The sequence below is a fragment of the Nicotiana tomentosiformis genome, chromosome 5 (genome assembly GCF_000390325.3).
Source record: "Nicotiana tomentosiformis chromosome 5, ASM39032v3, whole genome shotgun sequence".
NCBI classification, from domain to species: Eukaryota; Viridiplantae; Streptophyta; class Magnoliopsida; order Solanales; family Solanaceae; genus Nicotiana; species Nicotiana tomentosiformis.
In genome coordinates, this window is record NC_090816.1 from 113,111,003 (window position 1) to 113,129,589 (window position 18,587).

The 18,587-nt window shown below is 35.9% G+C and overlaps 1 protein-coding gene across 1 annotated transcript; it reads left to right on the forward strand.

Annotated features, from left to right (window-relative positions):
- The first annotated feature begins 2,195 nt into the window (after nucleotides 1-2,195).
- Nucleotides 2,196-2,906, forward strand: LOC138893012 (uncharacterized). The gene has a single exon (XM_070176776.1). The coding sequence runs from the start codon at nucleotides 2,196-2,198 to the stop codon at nucleotides 2,904-2,906; it is 711 nt and encodes a 236-aa protein (XP_070032877.1).
- The last annotated feature ends 15,681 nt before the right edge of the window (nucleotides 2,907-18,587 follow it).

The window sequence follows — 18,587 nt, forward strand, 5'->3', positions numbered from 1 at the left end:
TTACTTTAAACATATTTGTGATGAATTACTCCATATCTATGGAGTAGTTCTCTTTAGGGTTTGATGGATTTGGTGTATTGATATTTGTTTATAGATTATAATTCTAGTTTCTATGTATTAAATAGTTTTGGATGATTTAATTGTTGCATCTATATTCACATGTTCATGTAATCGAGAGAGACATAACTTGTGATATCGTTGCATTATTTTGTTGGTTGAGTTCATTAATTCTCTTTAGTAATCGAAATAAGCTAGTTGAATTATTATTTAACTCTATTTAGGAGGATAATCGAGAATTGTTCTCCTAAAGACCAATCCGTTACGAATTCTTGCATATATTCACTGAGCTTAATTTGGTTCATATTGCGAGCTTGAGACTTAATTGAGAGAGGAGTTTCTACTAAACATTTGAACTAATAATTGAATTAATTCGAAAGACTCACTTGAACATTATAAGTGAATTAACTAGAGTTACATCCGAGACATTTATCTTGCACCTATCCAATCAATCCCTATTTTCTCCCATTAATATCTTCTTTGCTTACTTTTGTTCGAGTGTCATTCGTCAATAAGTTACTCTTAGTTAATTTTAGTTTTAATCACATAAATCTCAACTATTGATCATCATGAATAGCAATCAAGTTATAAACTACGAAAATACTGTTTAACTCCAATCCATGTGGATACGATATTATATTATACTATATTCGACTAGCGAACATATTTAAGTGTGTGTTTTGCGATCGTCAAATTTTGGCGTCGTTGCCGGGGATTGGCAATCAATAGTGTTTGAAATAGTTTGTAGTGCTAATTCAGGAATTTTTCTTCTTAATTTATTTTATTTCTTTTTTCCTTTTTACGTTGGTGCTTTTTAACTGTGTGCAAGCTACAAGTTAGATTGGTGCATGACTCGATCCTCTAGGAAGGAACTGCTACCATATGAACTAATAATCGAGAAACAAATGCGACAGTTGAGGAACGAAAGAAATCTCCCCGAGAATACTGAGAAGGTTGGGCAATCCTTAACCAAAATAATTATGGCGGGAGATGATGATAATGTTGATTTGTCTGCAAGAGAGGCAACTCATCAAAGAGAAAAAGCTACAAGTGATGCTGAGGAAACAACTCTTCCAAATGCACAACTTGTCTATGAGGAGGAGAGGGCTCGGAGAATTGTTCAGAATCAACCTCTAGGTGCAGACCAATTCGGAAATATAGCTCCTGGTGCTGGAGACCACTTGGAGATTATGCTAGACCGGTCTACAACCAAGGCTTATCAAGTGTGAGACCACCTCCAGTTGTAACTAACAATTTTGAGTTAAAGCAGGAGTTGCTTCAAACTCTGCAAAACATCTGTGTCTTCAGAGGAAAGATGAACGAGGATCCAAACAGCCATCTAATGGACTTTGAGGAGATTATGAACACCTTTCAATACAATGGTGTGTCACAAGATGCAGCTTACTTAAGGGCATTCCCCTTCACACTCAAAGATGATGCAAAGCACTAGCTTCGAAGCTTGCCTAATGGGTCGATTAGAACATGGGATGAGATGACCAAATTTTTTTTTGGCTTGTGATATATGTGGAATAGGACACCCTACTCATGAGTGTCAAGCCTCGATTGAGGAAGTTAATGCTGTTAGGAATTATAACTTTAATGCAATGGGTCAGAAGCACCCCTGGATTTTCATGGAGTTCACCTGGGGGTACTCTAAATGCATGGCAACAAAACAACCCCAGATTTCAAGGACAAAAAGCTCAGGGTTTTGTGAATCAGCCTAGGCCGCAGTTCCAGCCTCAACACTCCACCCAGACTAGGCTAGAAGATCGAATGAGGTCTTTCATTGTCAAGACAGATGAGATATTAGATACTCATGGTTAAGCTATCAAAGAACTTGGCACTGATTTGCGGAACTTGGAGAAGCAAGTGGGACAAATTGCAACTGTATTGTCGGAGAGAATCCCAGGTACTCTGCCAGCTGATACTGAAAGAAACCCCAAGGAAATAGTGAATGCTGTGACCTTGAGAAGCGGGCTTGAAAGATCCCACTCCAGTCCAAAAAGAGGCGGTATCAGAAAAAGAAAGCGGGGGAGCAACTGAAAGATGAAGTTGATAAGAAGAAGAAAGGCAAGAAGGGAGCTGAGAAAAAGAAAGAGGAAACTTCAAAAAGGGAGGAACATGAATAGAGAAAGCACATGGCTGCTCTACCTTTTCCCCAAAAGTTGTATAGAGGAAAGCTGGACAAGCAATTTGAGAGATTTCTAGATATGCTGAGACAGGTTAATGTAAAATTTTCATTTACAGAAGTTCTCTCACAAATGCCAGCTTTTGCCAAGTTCTTGAAGGAGATCCTTACAAAGAAGAGGAAGATAGAAGAGACCTCAATGGTCAAGCTCACAAAGCATTGCAGCGCAATCTTGCAAAACAAACTTTCACAAATGTGTGGAGATCCAGGGAGTTTTACTATACCTTGCTCGTTAGGCACTCTTAATTTTGATAAACCATTATGTGATTCAGGTGCCTCAATTAATTTACTGCCTTTGTCTATTTACAGGAAGCTGGAAAATGAGATTGGAGGGATATGGCCTACACCAATATCTTTGCAGCTGGTAGACCAAATAACTATCATACCCGAGAGGATAGTGGAAGATGTCTTAGTTCGTGTAGATAAGTTTGTATTTCCTGTAGACTTTATAGTAGTGAATATGGAGGAGAATAAGGAGGTCCCCCTCATCCTAGGAAGATTATTCTTAGCGAAGGGTAGAGCAATATTATACATACATGATAGAAAACTCATGCTTAGAGTGGGTGAGAAGACGACGACGTTCGAGATGAATGTAGAGACGGGGGTGAAAAAGGAGAAGCCAGCTGCAAGTGAAGAGTTCAAAAGAGAAGGTTGCAGTTAGTGAACAAGATAAGTGTGGGGGGTATCCCAAGAAGGTTGAGAAAAAACGGTCTGCATGTATGTGCGCACTAGTTCGGGCGAGAAGAATGTAGCCCGACTTTGATTCAGACCCCGACTAGAGATTCAGGGAAGTTTCCTCTACCTTATGTTTTTTTAATTGTGTGTCATGGGGACATGACACAACTTAAAGTGTGGGGTGGGGATATTTGTATGTTGTATGTATATTAGTTTTAGTTTGTTTTGCTTTTTAATAGTTAGAAGATAAAATTTCGAGAAAAAAAAAAGAATTAATTTTTTTTTGATTTTTCCTGACGATGGATATCATTTGACAAGTTTCTTGAGGGAGTTAGTTAAGTCGAATAAAAAAGACCAAAACGATTTTCTATTGGTAGGTAGTGTATTAAACCCCCTTGGTTTTTCTTTGTGCCGCACTTCTTTTCCAAGGGTTATGTTTGAATCGGGTGTAGTTAGTTTTTATTTTTGTTAGGAGTAGGAAGCCTTGTGTTATGAGCTGAATTGAAGGTAATATCTCTTGACTTGGTTATGCCTTAAGAATAGTGAGCGCTTAGTTGTGACGCTTAGGCTCAGTTTTTGACTCTTGCGTAAGTACCTTAAACTGTATCATCTTAACTTTACTTAACTGCTTTGATTAGAGTGTCTTGATAATCCAATCTTGAGTGAGTTATGTGCCAGGTGTGTGTGTGAGGTTTTGTGTATTATGTGTATTTCATTTGATGTCTAGAACTTGCCCCGTGTGTTTACAAAGCGAAATAATAGTTTTATTCAGTCTTGGTAGTGATATAGACATTTCTTTGTTAAGCCAATTATAAAATTTTACCCACCTAATTGTTATGTATTGTAGTTAACCCTGTTGAGCATGTAATCCTGCTCTTTGGAAACCACAATACAAGCCTTACCCATTTGTTTGAATTGACCATTTATTTGAACCTTGTACCTCTCGCGAGCACTTGAATTTGTTATGAACTTTGCAAAAGTTGAAGTGTGGGGTAATTGGGTTGGCTTTTGAGTGGAACTAATGAAATAAGGAGAAATGTGCATTGTTTTAAAAAAGTAAGAGCCACTTGAATTGAAAAAAGAAAACAAAAATAGTTGTATTGTGGTGCAAAATATTCCTTGATAGTGGTAACTCTTGATGTAATTATGCTTAAAGAAGTAAGGAGTTAATATATATTGATGTGAAGGTGGAATTTATGTTTTGACATAACTGTGGGGTTTTGAAAGGTAAATTATATGTATTAAAGTACTTAGGGAGGTGTAGTCACTCTTATATCCAACTTGTATCCTACCCTTCCCACAACCTACATTACAACCAATTAAATTCCCCCTTGATCCTTGACTGAATGGACTCAATTAGTAGAGTAGTAAACTATGGGCAAGCCTATGGTGCATTTTTTGTGGCATGTGAATGTTGTTTGAGAGTGAGTGAATTCTTTCTATCTTGAGTTCCTAATTGTTCTTAATTTCTATTGTGTGTGGAACTACTCTCTATTGTTGTGTAAGGGCACTTGATTCATGAAGGAAAGTAATGTCGTTGACCTCTATGTTGGAGTAAGTGAGCGAGCTATGAACAATGCGTGGTACTTGTGAGTCAAATCTTGAGGCTAGGATGTTACACTATTGTGCTTAGTCTATTTTAAATATTCTTGGTATGATGAGTTAGGAGAGTTGTTTAAAAAGGTCGTGTCTTTATAAAGTGTAGTTTGATTGCTCGAGGACGAGCAATGGTTTAAGTATGGGTGATGGTAGACTAGAATCTCGCATTTTAGTTGCCTATTGCACTCTAATTTTCTGCACTTTAATTGAGTTTGAGCTTTAATCGCTAGTGTTTTACACCAATTGTGTGTTTTATGCCTTGTAAGAGTGATTCCTAGCTATGTAGATGTTTTGGAATGAATTCAAGCTATTCTGGAGCTTTGAAGTCTGAGTAAAAGCCCAAGGATTAAGTTGGGATCGTGTTCGGGGATCAACGGACAATAGTGCACTTAACGAGAGAAACGAAGATTTGAGCAGGACACCACCCAAGTGCGCGAGCTCGCATCAGGCGCGCAAGTCAAGCAGAAAATTGTCCAAAGTGCGCGGCCATATGCGCGAGCACACTCCCAGGTGCGCGGCCGCGCACGTCCAATCACAGAATTGTCCTATTTCGTGTAGAAAAAGGTGTGTTCGTTTGGGCCCGACCCTAATTGGTATATATACATGGAAAAATAGTATTTTATGGACTTTTGAAACAACTAAGACCTAAGGAGGCTAATGAGAAGTTGGAGAAGCAAAAGCACAAGGAGTTCATCATTCAATCCTCACTCAAGACACGAGTTTGGATCGTTTTATGTTTTCCTTTACTTTAAACATATTCGTGTTGAATTACTCCATATCTATGGAGTAGTTCTCTTTAGGATTAGATGGATTTGGTGTATTGATATTTGTTTATGGATTATAACTCTAGTTTCTATGTATTGAATCATTTTGGATGATTTAATTGTTGCATCTATATTCACATGTTCATGTAATCGAGAGAGACATAACTTGTGATATCGTTGCATTCTTTTGTTGGTTGAGTTTATTAATTCTTCTTAGTAATCGAAAGAGGCTAGTTGAATTATTGTTTAACCCTATTTAGGAGGATAATCAAGAGAGGTTCTCCTAAAGACCAATCCACTACAAATTCTTACATATATTCACTAAGCTTAATTTGGTTCATATTCCGAGGTTTAGACTTAATCGAGAGAGGAGTTTCTACTAAACGTTTGAACTAATAATTGAATGAATTCGAAAGACTCACTTGAACAGTAGACGTGAATTAACTAGAGTAACATCCCAGACATTTATCTTGCACCTATCCAATCAATCCCTATTTTCTCCCATTAATATCTTCTTTGCTTACTTTTGTTCGAGTATCATTCGTCAACAAGTTAGACTTTTAGTTAATTTTAGTTTTAATCACATAAATCTCAACTATTGATCATCTTGGATAGTAATCAAGCTATAAACTATGAAAATACTGTTTAACTCCAATCCGTGTAGATACGATATTATATTATACTATATTCGACTAGCGAGCATATTTAAGTGTGTGTTTTGTGCTCGTCAAATTTTGGAGTCGTTGTCGGGGATTGGCAATCAATAGTGTTTGAAATAGTTTGTTGTGCTAATTTAGGAATTTTTCTTCTTATTTTTTTTATTTTTTTTCCTTTTTACGTTGGTGCTTTTTAACTGTGCGTAGGCTACAGGTTAGATTGGTGCATGACTCGATCCTCTGAGAAGGAACTGCTACCATACGAATCAGAAATCGAGAAACAACTGCGATAGTTGTGGAAGGAAAGAAATCTCCCCGAGAATACTGAGAAGGTTGGGCAATCCTCAACCAAAATAATTATGGCAGGAGATGATGATAATGTTGATTTGTCTGCAAGAGAGGCAACCCATCAAAGAGAAAAAGCTACAAGTGATGCTGAGGAAACAACTCTTCAAAATGCACAACTTGTCTATGAGGAGGAGAGGGCTTGGAGAATTGTTCAGAATCAACCTCTGGGTGCAGACCAATTCAGAAATATAGCTCGTGGTGCTGGAGACTACTTGGAGATTATGCTAGACCGGTCTACAACCAAGGCTTATCAAGTGTGAGACCACCCCCAGTTGCAACTAACAATTTTGAGTTAAAGCAGGAGTTGCTTCAAACTCTGCAAAACAGTTGTGTCTTCAGAGGTAAGATGAACGAGGATCCAAACAACCATCTAATGGACTTTGAGGAGATTATGAACACCTTTCAATACAATGGTGTGTCACAAGATGTAGCTTACTTAAGGGCATTCCCCTTCACTCTCAAAGATGATGCAAAGCACTGGCTTCGAAGCTTGCCTAATGGGTCGATTAGAACATGGGATGAGATGACCAGAAAATTTCTTGATAAATATTTCTCATCAGCTAAGACGGACAAGTTTAGAAGATAAATCCATAACTTTTGCTAGAACGAGACTGAAACTGTGTTTGAAGCTTGGGGGAGGTTTAAGGAGATAGTGCGAAAGTGTCAACATAGCGGAATTGAACTCTAGATGCAACTCCAGAATTTTTGGGATGGATTGACACCAGTCTCACGTAGAACATTGAGTAATGCAGCTGGAAGTCCGTTGATGAAGAAGACTCCAGAGGAGATAGCCACAATTCTAGATGAGTTATCTACTAAACGTTTAATCGTGTTCTGATTAGCCGTGTAAAAAGTGGCTATTTGCCAATTTCTCCCACCTATATCTGGAATAGAGTTTTAGGCCTATTAATTGGCTAGACTCCGCTTTTGACTAGGGAAAGGTAAATGTGGTATTTCCAACTTTTAAAAAATTCTTTCTACCCCTTCCAACTTTTATCCAAAATAACAATTGCCACTTGCTTGGTTTTACAAGTGAAGTTCAATCATTTATTTTCTTCTTTATTATTTGCCCACAAGGATTGACTGAGTTGGTTGGGTGAGCAGTGTGATCGATTCCCCTTACTAGCACCTTCTCAATCAGATCTCGTCGCAACAAGCTTGGCTTGTGCGGTTTACATCTCCTGTGCAGTTTGCGATTGCATAGTGAGCAGGTTACCCAGTGTGCGCCATAAGAGTAGCGGCTACGGGTTTCCTGAAAATTTTCCAAAAAAGAAAAAAATCGTAAAAGAATCTTTCTTAAAGAATAGAAATTCCCTTTAATATAGTGTAAAATCTAATATAAGCAAGTCGGGCTGAATAAGCACTTCATGCCCATCAAGGTACACTAGTGGATGAAACCAAACTTATGGAAGTTTAGCTTTCTATTGTGTGGAGAAATGAAATGACAATTATACTTCACATAATTTTTACAAATAAAATTAAGCAGCATTATTTGCTTTCACTTATTTGTCGTTTAGACTTCAATTCCTAATTAAGTGTCTTTGTTTGCTTTTTTCTTTGATAAAATTGTCTTATATTACTCCTCGCTTAATTTGGCCGCACAATCACTACTAGCAACCACCACCGTTGCTGTCACCACCAATTTCTTTCCCTCTTTTCTAAACTCCTCTTTTCCTTTCCATTATTCCATATAATATATAGCAATTGAAAGTGTTTTTCATGATTCTATTAAAAAACAGATATTAGTTACATCTATTGACATCGATATAACATTTGGCCAGTTCTTTTTGCTCTATATTTAACATGTGTAAAACTTCAATGCAATGGGTTTTATTTGAGAGTGTGATGCACGCGAGAAATAATCCTCTTTTTCATTTTTTTTAAATTTCGGTTTACTAATAAAGTTATGTCCGGGATTTTTTTTTTAAAATTCGGTGTTCATGAGGCTAGAGCTTAAAATTTGGACACAATTTTGAAGCACAAAATTAATATAATCAAGGCGTAAAGATTTGTAAAATAAGAAAAAAATAAAAGATTTGTAAAATAATTGCATCAAGTACCTTGCAAAATATTGTTAGAAGTATCCGTTTGTTTCCTAAAGGCACTATTAAAGAAGTCTTTAAAGTATACAGTTAGAAAAAGTTGTAAGTACTACACAAATTTAGAAATACATTCAACGTTTATTTATTTTTTCATGCATTAGATAACACTTCATTTTTGACATTAATTTTCAAAACAAAGTACACCAGTAATAAACGTTGGAGAAGGAGTTCTACTTTTTTTCCCTCGAATAAACAGGGCGCTCAATGTAAATTTGTAAATTTTGAAACTAATTGCCTTTGTTTACTAATGAATCATTGTCTGTACGTAACATATGTTTAATTATTCACATTGAATTTAAGAAGTTGCTTCCATACCTTATTTCAGGTTACCCTTAGTGCGGGTATGGGGCATTTCGCCAGTAGTGGTTCGTTTCGGAAAGCACACACAATATTCCTTCTCGAGCTTTTATTTCTTCCCTTAAAGGAGATTCGAGAAAAGATGGAATAGGAAGACGTGTTTCCAGAATGAATAAGATACGGAAGATAATAACAGAATCAATACGAGCCTGTGGCGAATACCCGGGCAGATTTGACTATGAAGGAAGGAACTTGAAGTGAAAGGTGTTACTAATCTGTATTACTATAATGAATAATGAAAGAGTAAACTTTCTGAAACAAAAAACAGAAACAAAAATTTAGCAGCAACAGAATGTCGAAATAATATCTGAAAATAATTTCAGAATAAATTGAGCACACTAAAGGAAATTATTCCTCTCAAGTACCCGAGGTGCTGGAATATTATCCTCCCAGAATATAATGATTTAACTTACCAGTGTATTGGTACCAAAAACTCCGATGAACTGCAAACTACTCAATGGTTGTAAAACACACTAGAAAATTTTGTGAAGAAGAATAAGAAGATCAGAAAATTTCGTAAGAAAAGATTCTGGGATCAAGCCATATTTATAGCCATTTTCTGGCACTGTTTCTGAAAAGGTTTGCAACCTTTCAGAAACAGCCATGACTATTGGAACAGGTGGGAACATTTCACGTTTGAAATATTCTGGGAAAAAGGATTTAAAATAATCCGGGAAAGAACCGGACCGGATCATGTCGCGGGTCCTGGGTTATTTCAGGTTGAATTTCCGTTAATTAATTAAATAATTAAAAGAAATTTTGTCCAAAAATATTAATTAATCAATCGATCTTTGACCAAATGCGAATGCAAATGCGAATTCGAAGCCAAGCCGAGTCGAGCGAGCGAGCGACGATAGCGGCGGTGTGAAGCTTACTTTCTTTCCAACCCATTTAACACCAAGAGAAGTGTTTTCTCAATATAAGCACATTCATTTTTCTTTTCACCACAAATGAGGGACACTTTGCTCTTTCCAAAGTAAAAGGGAGCTCACTTTCCCTCCACTTTCTTCCCCCTATTTCCCATTCACCAATCTTTTAACCCCAATAATCCCCCACATGAATGGAAAATGACTATAAGATAACGAAATTCACGGACGAGTGCATAATTTACATGCAAGGATTAATTGCATATGGATAAGTAGGTTTCCTTTTGAACTTTCTGTTGTGAACTTATATCGGATATACTCGGTCAATCGATAGATTTGATATCTTTGAACCGTCGAGTTTTGTTGTATACCTAGACAACATAAGTTACACAATCAACCCTTAACCATCTATGGTTCTCACGGTTATGTTCGTTTCATCCATGAACACTGCCTGGTTTCATGTGTGCTTAGAGAATGGGCCTTTACTTTCATTCCCCTTGAAGCATGAGTTCTTAGAGAATGGGCCTTTACTTTGATTCCCCTTGAAGTGGCTTACACTTCATACTCACATAGGTGATTTCTAATCGTGTAATCCTATAGATATACTATCTGAACATTTCCTGCCATATTTAGCAAATCATTAAAAAGCTTTAAGCTTTATTGACTCATCAAAAATCCTTAATGCTTTACCCTAATTTCTGAACATTGTCTTCATCACGAGAATGAGTTGAGTTATTTGACAATGTTGAACCGTCATTCATAACTTTGTTTGATCTCTTTGAACCTAGCTCTTTGGATCTCCAGTCTGCTAGGTAGAGGTACCGCCATGATGACTTGTCCTAGGCCTTAACCCCATTCCCTTCGATGATCTTTCAACTTCCTCTCTAGATAGGCCTTTTGTAAGTGGATCCGACACGTTATATCTTGACTTTATATAGTCAATCGTGACAACACCACTAGAGAGTAATTGTTTAACGGTATTGTGTCTCTGTTGAATGTGACGAGATTTTTCGTTATACATAACGCCCCCTGCCCTGACTATTGTCGTTTGACTATCACAATGTATACATATAGGTTTGGGCCAAAATGAAATATCTTCCAAGAAATTTCGGAGCCATTCAGCTTCTTCACCGGCCTTGTCTAAAACTATGAATTCAAATTCCATTGTAGAACAAGCGATACACATTTGTTTGGATGATTTCTAAGACACTACTCCACCCCCAATTATGAAAACATATCCACTAGTGGATTTAACTTCAAATGATCCAGTGATCCAATTCACATCACTATATCTCTCGATCATGGAGAGATATTTGTTATAATGCAAAGCATAATTTTGGGTATGTTTCAGATACCCCAAAACTCGTTTCATTGCCATCTAATGTATTTGATTGATATTACTTGTAAACCGACTCAGTTTGCTAATATTTAGTCGCGTACAATTCATGATATACATCAAACTTTCCAATACTCTTGCATAGTCCAGCTGTGAGTCGCTTTCACCATCATACTTTTGAAGTGCATAACTCACGTCAATTGGAGTCTTGGCAAATCTTGAAATCCAAATACTTGAATTTGTCAAGTACTTTTTCAATGTAGTGAGACTGTGATAATGCTAGACCTTGTGGAGTCTTGTGAATTCTGATTCCTAAGATCACATCAGCAACTCCTTTTTCATGTCGAATTTGCTAGCCAACATGCGTTTAGTAATATTTATACCTGCCATATTTTTGCTCATTATCAACATGTCATCAACATATAAACAAACAATGACTTCATGACCTGGAGTATTTTTAATGTAAACACATTTGTCACACTTGTTAATTTTAAGCCCACTTGCCAATATTATTTGGTCAAATTTGGCATGCCATTGTTTGGGTGTTTGTTTAATTCCATAAAGCGACTTAACCGGTTTGCACACTTTTGTTTTTACCCGGAACGACAAAACCCCTAGGTTGTTCCATGTAAATCTCTTCCTCCAGTTCTCCATTTAAGAAAGATGTTTTAACATCCATTTGATGGATTTAAAGACCATACACGGCCGCAAGTGCCACTAACACTCTAATAGATGTTATCCTCGTTACTGGTGAGCAAGTGTCAAAGTAATCAAGGCCTTCCATTTTGTCTATAACCTTTGACAACAAGTCTTACCTTATATTTATCAATAGTGCCATCAACTTTCATTTTCCGTTTAAAGATCCATTTCGAACTTAAAGGCTTATTTCCCGGAGGAAGATCAACCAATTCCCATGTATGGTTATCCAAAATTGATTGAATCTCACTATTGATTTCCCCTTTCCAAAATGCTGAATCAAAAGATGACATAGCTGCTTTGAAAGTTTGAGGATCATTTTCAAGCAAAAATACCACAAAATCTGGTCCAAAAGAAGTAGATATTCTTTGACGTTTACTACGCCTTGGATCTTCTTTACTTGGAGTATTTTCCTTTGGTTCTTCCCGTGGTCGTTTAAGTTTTTCACTTAATGACTCACATTCAATTTTATACTGATAGATGCTTTCAAAGAATTCAACATTATCTGATTCAATTACTGTATTAACCGTATTAACATGAATTTCGGGATTATCAGATTTATGAACCAAAAATCGACATGATTTACTGCTTGTAGCATATCCAATGAAAATGCAATCCACAGTTTTTAATCCAATTTTTACCCATTTAGGTAAAGGTACTTGTACCTTTTATAAATACGAGTCCACAACCAAAATATGGTTCTTTTGGACTCAAAGAACCAAAATGTGTGGAAAAACAAACTGGGAACCAAAATATATATAACGCCTTAGCTTAAGGCGCTATACCTTAACGATCGTTTGCCCAATTAAGTATAGCGCTCTAACATAAGGCGCTATATATATAAAGCCCTAACATACCGCGTTATATATATTATGTGGGCCCACCAATAATTCTTCTGTGCTTAACTAACATAACAATAATTCAACTGGGTATAGCGCCCATATTTAAGGCACTATACCTCAAATAATTGTACCCCCAGATTGGTTTTAGCCTTATTTAAAGAGGTTAAGGATTTTGTAAAAATCCATTCATCAATATTTTCAAGTCTCCTGAAATATTTCTTCGTTAAGTTATTTTTAAGTGAGATGTCACATGCCACGAACATTTAATAAGTGGTTCAAAAAGAGGCAGAAAAGTGAAGGTAGTTTAACAGATCCTCATGGAACACGTCTTAACCCTATCGATCCTTACCTTGAAAACTATATGCTGGTTTATCAAGGGTATACGTAGTGTTTTGTTTCTGTAATTTGTTGTAATAATTGTATATACATGTTCATCTTGCAGAATGTATGAAATAAAATTATGTTTCTATTGGTGTTAAGTCTTATTGATATTTAGCATTAATACTTTAGTACAACAATTTAACATACACCCCAAGAAAAAATTAAAAACAATTGTCATTCACCATTATCGTCACAGTCTGGCACTATTTCATTGTCACTGTCTTCATCTTCTTCGTCAACATCGTGTACGCACCCTTCGGGACCGAGGGAATTGTAATCTTGACCCCAATTGACACACATTTCTCGTATTTCATCGCTATCATCAATATGACCACTTGCTTGATTTCTACAACAATATAGGACTCGAATGTCCAACGTGTGTAGTAGAAACTTAGGTAGTCCCTCCCACTCGACAACTGTTGGGAAAACAGGATAGTCATCGTCTCTATGCAATTTTTTATTTTCTAATAAATCCCAGTACTGATCCTCCGTTCCTCTAGGAAGTTAAGATTATTCATTGCATGATGAACAACTAGTGCCTTTTCCATCTCTAGAATCTCCTTCATTAAATGTCGAATCACTTCTGGTTCATCTTTGTATGTGTTTGTTAGGAAGGTTGCAGACAGTTCTTGTGGCATAACAAGCCCATGCCAGCGACATAGTACGTCATAATCACATCGTTTTGAATAAAGGGGAACCCTCTGTAGTTTTTTGTCCCAAATTCACATACCTTCAGGCTTTGTAGAATGCGCTTCGCCCTCAATAATGTGCCCTGTAACTTTGAGATCAGTGTGTATATTAATAAGCTTATTTTCCAAGGGACGCAGAACACCATACCACTTGTCATCAACCACGTCAGTATAGCAACCTAGCATATTATTTTCAAGGTAGGGATCGATAGTATTAAGACGTGTTCCATGGGGATTTGTTGAACTACCTTCACTCTTCTGCCTCTTTTTGAACCAATTATTAAATGTTAGTGGCATGTGACGTCTGACTTGAAAATAACTTAACGAAGAAATATTTTCAGGAGACTTGAAAATATTTATGAATGGATTTTTACAAAATTCTTAACCTCTTTAAATAAGGCAAAAATCAGTCTAGGGGTTACAATTATTTGAGGTATAGCGCCTTAAATATGGGCGCTATACCCAGATAAATTATTGTTATGTCAGTTAAGTCTAGAAGAATTATTGGTGGGCCCATATAATATATATATATAGCGCGGTACATTAGGGCTTTATATATATAGTGCCTTATATTAGGGCGCTATACTTAACTAGGCAAACGACCGCTAAGGTATTGCGCCTTAAGCTTGGGCGTTATATATATTTTGGTTCCCAGTTTATTTTTCCACACATTTTAGTTTTTTGAGTCCAAAAGGACCACGTTTTGGTTCCGGACTTTGCTAAACACCCCCATACTTTGAAATATTTCAATTTGGGTTTTCTTACTTTCCATTTTTTATATGGAATAGATTGCGTTTTACTATGGGGTACTCTATTGAGTATTCGGTTAGCTGTAAGGATAGCCTCTCCCCACAAACTCTGTGGTAATCCGAAACTTATTAATAAAGAATTCATTATTTTTTTTAATTTCCAATTTATTTTTACGAAATTCCATTGGATTGAGGTGTGTAGGGGGCAGTAGTTTGATGGATAATTCCATATTCCGAACATATTTCTGCAAACGGAGATTCATATTCTCTACCCTTATCACTTCTAATCATTTTGATCTTTTTATTCATTTGATTCTCCACTTCATTCTTGTATTTCTCAAATGATTCAATTGCTTCATCCTTACTATTAAGCAAATAAACATAACAGTATCGAGTACAATCGTCAATAAAAGTTATAAAATACTTTTTTCCACATCGAGATGGTGTCAACTTCATATCACAAATGTCAATATGAATTAAGTCTAAAGGATTTGAATTCCTTTCAACAGACTTATAAGGATGTTTTACAAACTTAGATTCAACACATATTTGACATTTTGATTTATTATACTCGAATTTAGGCAATACTTCTAGATTAATTAACTTTCGCAAGGTTTTGTAATTGACATATCCTAAACGAATATGCCATAAATCATTTGACTCTAATAAATAAGAAGAAGCTGAAATTTTATTAATACTATCAACAATCATTACATTGAGTTTGAAAAAGCCCTCTGTGAGGTAGCCCTACCCAACATACATTTTATTCTTTCTTACAACAACTTTGTCAGATACAAATATACATTTGAATTCATTCTTAACAAGTAAAGAAGTTGAAACTAAATTCTTCCTACTAGTAGGAACATGAAGAACGTTGTTGAGCGTTAACACCTTGCCGGAAGTCGTCTTCAGAAATATCTTCCCATAACCCTTAATTTTGGCTGTTGCAGTATTTTCCATGGAAAGCTCTTCTTCGGGACCAACAGTAGAGTAAGTCACAAATGCTTCTTTGACAGCACAAACATGTCGAGTGGCTCCAAAGTTAATCCACCACTCCTTCGAATTTCCAACTAGGTTGAATTCCGAAAGCATTACACACATATCATCGATATCATCATTCTTCTTCACTATGTTGGCTTGTCCTTTTTTCTTATCCTTTTTCGGGAGACGACAATCAGGGACTTTGTGACTAGCTTTTTCACAATTATAGCAGTTGCCCTTGAATTTCTTCTTGTTCTGCTCCGTAGTCTGTCCAGAAGACCTCTTCCTCTTCTTACTTTTTGGAGCAGTCTCCTCAATGATATTAACTCCTATAATCGTTGAATTTCCACGACATTTTCTCGGCTGTTTTGTTGTCTTCCTCAATCTTGATACGAATCACAAGATCTTCGAACTTCATTTCTTTACGCTTGTGCTTAAGATAATTTTTGAAATCTCTCCACGAAGGAGGCAGTTTTTTAATCATTGCAGCTATTTGAAATGCTTCATTCACTACCATACCTTCAACAATAAGGTCGTAAAAAATAAGCTGAAGCTCTTGAACTTGGGTTCCAACAGTTTTGTTGTCTATCGTTTTATAGTCTAGAAACTTGGCAACCACAAATTATTTCAAGCATGCATCTTCAGTCTTGTACTTCTTCTAAAGTGCGTCCCATAATTCTTTCGAAATTTTCATAGCACTATAGACATTGTATAAATCATCCTCCAAATCACTTAGGATGTAGCCTTTGCAAAGAAAATCTGCCTATTTCCACGCTTCAACAATTATAAATTTTTCGTTGTCTGGCATGTCCGCGGCAGGCACTAGAGGTTCTTAATTAGTGAATTTCTGCATACCAAGTGTGGTAAGCCAGAAGAACACCCTTTGCTGACATCCTTTAAAGTTGGCTCGAGAAATGTTTTACGGTTTCTCGGCCGGTGGCACAAAAGTTGACGAGGCTATCGTCGTTGCCGCAACAGTCGCAGAAGGATTTCCATTATCAATTGTCATTTTTCACTGTCAACAACAGAAGAGTTCAAATAATGAAAAAGAATAGTACAATAAATAGTACTGTAATTAATGATAAACAATACATTTAATAAATAAAAAACGAACTTTTTATATATTGTTTCACAGAAAATAATAAAGTTTTATGTTTTTCAAATCATTTCTGAATTTTAATACTCCGATGAAGTTTTTATATTTTCAAATTAGAATAGAAAAATTGAGAAAGAGTAGAAAACCAAACAAGTTTTAATCTCCAAAAATAGAATACAGATTATAATATAAAAAGTAATTTCCTTAAGATTGTTACCAATCTGTATTACTAGAATGAATAATGAAACAGTAAACTTTCTGAAACAGAAAACAGAAACATAAAGTTAACAGCAACAAAATGTCGAAATAATATTTTAAAATAATTTCAGAATAAATCGAGCCCACTGAATGCACAATGTGTCCTTAAGAAAATTATTCCCCCCAAGTACCCGAGGTGTTGGAATATTATCCTCCCAGGATAGAACAATTTAACTCACTAGTGTATTGGTACCAAAAACTCTGATGAACTGCGAACCACTCAATGGTTGTAAAACACACTGATTATGGAAAAATGATTTAAAATAATTCGGGGAAGAACCGAATCGGGTTGTGTCGCGGGAAAGAACCGGACCGGGAAACATACTGAATTTTCGTTAATTAATTAAATAATAAAAAGAAATTTTGTCCAAAAAGATTAATCAATCAATCGTTGAATGAAGCCGAAGCCGAGCTAGCGACGACGGCGCAAGGCTTACTTTCTTTCCAACTCATTTAACACCAAGAGAAGTGCTTTCTCAATATAAACACATTCACTTTTCTTTCCACTAACAATGAGTGACACTTTGCTCTTTCAAAAGTAAAAGGGAGCTCAGTGTCCCTCCACTTTCTTCCCTCCATTTCCTATTCACCAATCTTTTAATCTCAACAAAAGGGTACCGTCTTGTGCAAGGAAACGATAGTTGGCCCTCTATCATCTTCTATTTGGTAGACTTGGTAAAAGGGCTCCTACTTATTTCCAGAATAAGAGTTCGACCGCGGCTTCCCTCTTTTTTGGGGGGGATCAAGTTCCTTGTCAACTGCTACCTATCGACCCCGACCTTTTTTCATTTGTTTTGAATATTACCAAACCTAGCTTATACGATAGACTAAGATCCTTTCAGATCAAATTTCGTGTTCGAGTCTTGAATATTAATTTTTTTTATAGTAAAGAGCGCTTTCCGATTAAGAGTCTTAGGCATTTTGTATTTCGAATAATTCAGGGCCAATACGAATACGGAATACGGAGTTGGAAACCCAAACAATAATTTTACTAAAGGTTTCTTCTTCTTAATGTTCATTTTTACTTTGGCGGTGACGCCGTCAAGTCATTTATCTCTTGAGTTACCTATTGGATAGAACTAAATTCAGTGGTCCATCCCATTCTTTTATTATAATTTGTATGTATATGAGATGTGACAAAAATACAATAGGAATTTGGCTGTTACGAGTTGTGACGGAGACTCTCGTTGGCACACAAGAAGCCACACATTTGTTTTGGTTATTTTTGCAAAGAAATGCAATATTTAATGTATGATTGGCTACAAATACATAGGTTAATTAATGATGAAATTGACATGACATGAAAAAGCCAAGTTGTTAGACTCACTATGCAAAGCGGTTTTGATTATTTTTCATAATTTAGTCCTAAGTACTTCGCTCTAAATTGATGGGTCTTTTTTTGTAATTTATAATATTAATTTTTTTTCAGATCTCAAGAAGGAATTAATTTTGTTTTTTAAAAGTTGTCCTTGGTGTAAAGAACCCAAGAGTATTTGTTATATTTTCAATGAGTAAATTAAGGTTAATATGGTCAATTTTATTATTAATTAATATTATAAGGTGGATTCTTTAATGTGTGTGAAAATAGTCAAAAAGAATCAATTAAAGTGGACAGGAGAGAGTATGTTAGTATTAAATTTAATAAAGGAGTCCTAAATTGTCAGTTACGGAATAATTAGCAAATAAGTAATTTTTGTAATTTTTATATCCAAATAATTGCTTTTTGAGGAGATATTTGTATATTTAATGTAGACTCTTAAGTGCTTAATTTTTAATTTAGGACAACTCGTTATTTGAAATTTCCATTGAAGGGCTGACGTTGAAGAATTCCAAGTCAAGTACGTTGTGGAATTAATCGAAATAGTATTACTTAAGAGTTAACAGATAGTCTTTCCTGTCCCGTACGCATTATATATGTCTTTTAATAAGGATTTTAATACACCCTAA

Bases quoted from the DNA above. Each gene is read 5' to 3' on its own strand.
- LOC138893012 (XM_070176776.1), top strand. From the start codon at position 2,196: ATGGCTGCTCTACCTTTTCCCCAAAAGTTGTATAGAGGAAAGCTGGAC.